Genomic DNA, 3,934 nt, shown 5'->3' with positions numbered 1-3,934 from the left:
TACATGTATCTATTGTTAATAATTTTTACTGAGGTGAGCCTGAGCAAGCTAGATGACATTCCAGGGACCAGGGTTTCTCACAGGATGTGGTTTAGTGCTCAACTGCACATGCAGCTGAGCTAGTGAAATAAATGGCAACTATTAAATGGCAGCAAGTGTTAAGCTTACTGGCATCAGCAAGGAAAGCAGATATCAACAAGGAAAGCAGATATCAACCATGTACATGTGTAATGCTTTATACTTGCTTAGGCTCGCCCTTTAATGTGTTGCATGTACATTTATCTATTTTCAATTTTCTTTATTTATTAGCCATCAAATATATTATTTGCTATGAATGATAGCATTAAAGTTGGTGATTTTGGCTTGGTGAAACAAAATGCAGCAATTAAGCACAGTGCTCCCCAAACTGGTACATGTACATGCATATAGTGCTGTGCTTCATCATTTTCATTTCATAATAGATGTTCAGGGTAGTCATACTAGTGAGATCGGAACTTCATTTTATGTCAGCCCAGAGCAGGAAGCTGGTCATCGGTATAATGAAAGGGCTGATGTTTATTCACTTGGAATAATTTTATTTGAACTTTACTTTCCTTTTAGCACACGAATGGAAAGGGTTAAAGTAAGTATGGGGTATATGAATTGGCCGAAGATTTACATACTATTGTTATATGTAGGTTTTAGAAGATGTAAAGAATAACAGAAGACTTCCAAAGGAATTTAAAGAAAATCTTCATAATGAAGTAATAATGGCACAATAGAATTCTGTATAGCGGGAAATTTTGGAGGGAATTAAATTTGGCATTTTGATAGCCATTCACCAAAATAAAAGCTGCCATTTTGAGCCATTATACGCATGCTCAATGGCACATGGCCACTAATTCGCCAAATTAAAATTCGCTAATCACCAAAATTTAGTAATTTGCCAAATTTAACTCCCTTCAAAACTTCCCGTTATACGATGTATAACCTGTCTATAAAAAACTACTGATGATCAAATTTTTATAATGTGTGATTATATTTATTTTAGGCAAAACTTGTGGAGCTGATGTTAAAGCCTATTTCTGACAGGCCATCTTCAAGTGAGATAAAAGAAATCAATGCATTCAAGCAAATGAAAGACCAAGCCGAGCTAAATCGTGATTTTATGTTGTTAAAATTTTAAATTTAAACAATTATTATTATTATTATTATTACTGTTATATTGAATTGTTCATAGATTCGTATCTATGGATTGTTATTATATATTATTAATATTATAGTAGATTGTTACGATTATTATTATTATTATTATTATTACTATTATATTAGATTGTACATAGATCCATATCTATGGATTGTTATAATAATAATAATTATAGTAGATTGTTATGATTATTTTCTATTGTTCTCTGATTACAATGACAATTACATTATATCATCAGTGGAGGTACATACCAGTCTCTGATCATGATCAAGCTCAAGTTGTACTGATGAACTCTTGTGATAACGTAGAGAGAGGGTGAGGAGTGGAGGTACACAGTCAAGAGTTATGATGCTGATACATGCATGTAGTACTGCCCTAAATCAATAAATCAGGCCTGATTACTGCCCTGATAAGCTATCAGGACTGTATCCAGGCCTGATTCATTGATTCTGGGCAGTATATACCACTGTATCAGAATGATAATTCTTGGCTGTGTACATATAGTCACTGATCATAGTGATGCATGTAGATAATGGTGAGGAATGAGGTACAGAACAAGAATAACAATACAATTATTATCAGTTCATTTAACAAAAATAATAATAATTAATAATAATAATAATAATAATAATAATAATTTCAAAATGAACTCATAACTTAAAAGTTGTGTTGGTGTTCAATGGTATATACGATTGCAGTTTGAGAGCAGCTTCCAGTCTGAGAGAGAGGGAGAAGAAAGAGAACGACTGAATAAAGAGAAATAAAATGAAAGAGGATAAATATAGATTGAGTACCATCATGCACATTCAAGTTTAAATGTTAAGCAAAGCAATCTATTTGTAACAGGACTATTTGGGTATAAGCAAATGAAATCATGCAACTAATGGCATGTGGACATTCCATAGAGTATACATAAAATACATAAAATATAATAATAGCACAAACACATTTTGAGAAAGAAAGCTTTACATGTGTATAGTCGTAAGGGAGGGAGGGAGGGAGGGAGAAATAGGGCTAAAGGAATGAGGACTTAATGAGTAATGTATAATGTACATGCATGTGCGTGTGGTGTTTATTTTACATGTACATTCTTTCACAATGCTAAAGATTAGATAAAGAATGAAATAACTGGATATTCCAGGCCCGTAGCCAGGGGGGGTGATTGGGGTGACATGTCACCCCCCTTTTGAGTTAGTACCTTTGTTTGTTTGCTTAAATCAAACATGTATTTGTGGTATTTCATGTGCATCCAGTCCAACTTGTCACCCCCCATTTCATGTAACTCATATTTTGTCACCCCCCTTTTTGTAACCCTGGCTACGGGCCTGTATTCATTTCAGAAAGAACAGTTAACCATAAGGCAGGAACATTGTTTAATTTGATCTGCCATTTTTATGAAACAATCGTACAGTGTTTTCCACATGATTTTAGCAAAGTGCTCCTGCAGCTTCATGTCAGTGGATTGTTAAGGTGCTCAAAAACTGGGAAAAATTCTCTTATACATGTCCAGGGTACATGTATTACAACAATAAACACAAGAAGAGTTTTCTTCATCTTTATAAATTTTACTGATACAAAAATGTACTTAGAAAATTTTAACAAATTCTGATCAAGTTTGGATTTTTTGAATCATTTTTAAGTTCTTGAAAAAATAGCCTTTGGTTAAATTTTGCTAAAAATGGCTAGGAGAAAATTTTCTATTTTTATAATTTTTCTAAAAAATTATACAAATTTTTGTCGCGTATTTTAAAATATTGGGCCAACGACCAAAGACTATTATAGCCTTTGGCCAAATTTTGTAAGAAATGGCTAAAAATTTTTCAGATACACTTACACAAACTTATGTTGTGTAGAAGACTACAGCTGATTCCAATAAAAATTAGACTTTTTTGAATGTTCAAAATGCAATGTACTGTATTGTAGTAATTGTCAGCTCATAATACTCATGCTGCATGCTTAGCTCACTTAGCATGCTTTGTGGGAAAACCTGCAGTCGGACATGATTAATTATTAGTTATTAACTTATTATGATAAATTTCTTTTAATAATCAATTATAAATTAGAACATCATTTAAAATTATTTTGTTCAGGCAAAATGGTAGAACAATACACAATTTGATTGGCTAATTAAGCAAAATTGTCAGAAAATGTCTGACTCTAATTTCAGGCTTTGACAATAGTCTTATTTTGATATAAGCACAAATGCATGTACATGTAGGACAACACTTGAAAGGATGGGATTGTGTATGGAGGGAAAGAGAAAGTAAGAAATTTAATGTACATGAAAATAGACAAATAAAATATACATGTAGCTAGAATAAATCATTGGTTTTGTGTTCATTTATGTGTACATGTACATGAGTACAAAATTCATTTAGGTTGTCGGGACTAAAGATAACATACATGTACATGTACAATGTAAGTGGAGCATCCTTCATGCATGATCTATTGTGCTTGTTGCCTATTACAAAAGCTTTACATTATATTTTGGCTTTTACATAATTTTAGCCTTAAATTTAATACATACATGTACATGCACATAATGCAAACAGGTGATAAACACTTACCCACATTTTTAATGTACCTTCTTATAATAAAATTTGACCAAAAATAGAACTTCTGAACTTGACTAAGATCAATAACTACATGTGGAATAATTCAAAACAGGCAATCAAACTCTCAGCAAATCACAAAACACTCATCAACATATCACTCCCAAATATCAACAAGACTAAACTCACAAAATGA

The 3,934-nt window shown here is 32.3% G+C and overlaps 1 protein-coding gene and 1 long non-coding RNA gene across 3 annotated transcripts; one reads left to right on the top strand and one right to left on the bottom strand.

Moving 5' to 3' along the window:
• The first annotated feature begins 6 nt into the window (after nucleotides 1-6).
• Nucleotides 7-1,415, top strand: LOC109590711 (eukaryotic translation initiation factor 2-alpha kinase 1-like). Of its 2 annotated transcripts, XM_020006596.1 has the most exons (5): nucleotides 7-219; nucleotides 310-409; nucleotides 462-622; nucleotides 678-743; nucleotides 1,031-1,415. In XM_020006596.1, the coding sequence occupies exons 2-5, from the start codon at nucleotides 331-333 to the stop codon at nucleotides 1,163-1,165; spliced, it is 441 nt and encodes a 146-aa protein (XP_019862155.1). In that variant the 5' UTR covers nucleotides 7-219; nucleotides 310-330; the 3' UTR covers nucleotides 1,166-1,415. The 2 variants fall into 2 exon arrangements, with proteins under 2 accessions (XP_019862155.1, XP_019862154.1); XM_020006595.1 differs by having other exon boundaries at nucleotides 7-409.
• Nucleotides 1,416-1,669: 254 nt separating this feature from the next.
• LOC109590712 (uncharacterized) lies at nucleotides 1,670-3,829 on the bottom strand. The gene is made up of 2 exons (XR_002189468.1): nucleotides 3,754-3,829; nucleotides 1,670-1,932 (listed from the first exon to the last, which is right to left on the bottom strand). It is a non-coding gene; the product is annotated as an uncharacterized LOC109590712 (long non-coding RNA).
• Between the last annotated feature and the right edge of the window lie 105 nt (nucleotides 3,830-3,934).

This window comes from Amphimedon queenslandica, unplaced genomic scaffold (assembly GCF_000090795.2).
Source record: "Amphimedon queenslandica unplaced genomic scaffold, v1.1 AMPQUscaffold_9601_Cont18294, whole genome shotgun sequence".
Taxonomy (NCBI): Eukaryota; Metazoa; Porifera; class Demospongiae; order Haplosclerida; family Niphatidae; genus Amphimedon; species Amphimedon queenslandica.
The sequence above is the reverse complement of the archived record's forward strand: the minus strand, read 5'-3'. Positions and strand labels throughout refer to the sequence as shown.

Excerpts from the sequence above, each read along its gene's own strand:
- LOC109590711 (XM_020006596.1), top strand. The coding sequence starts at position 331 with ATGAATGATAGCATTAAAGTTGGTGATTTTGGCTTGGTGAAACAAAAT. Across the intron at positions 410-461 it reads GCACAGTGCTCCCCAAACTG|ATGTTCAGGGTAGTCATACT; the intron begins GTACATGTACAT and ends ATTTCATAATAG. Across the intron at positions 623-677 it reads CACGAATGGAAAGGGTTAAA|GTTTTAGAAGATGTAAAGAA; the intron begins GTAAGTATGGGG and ends TGTTATATGTAG.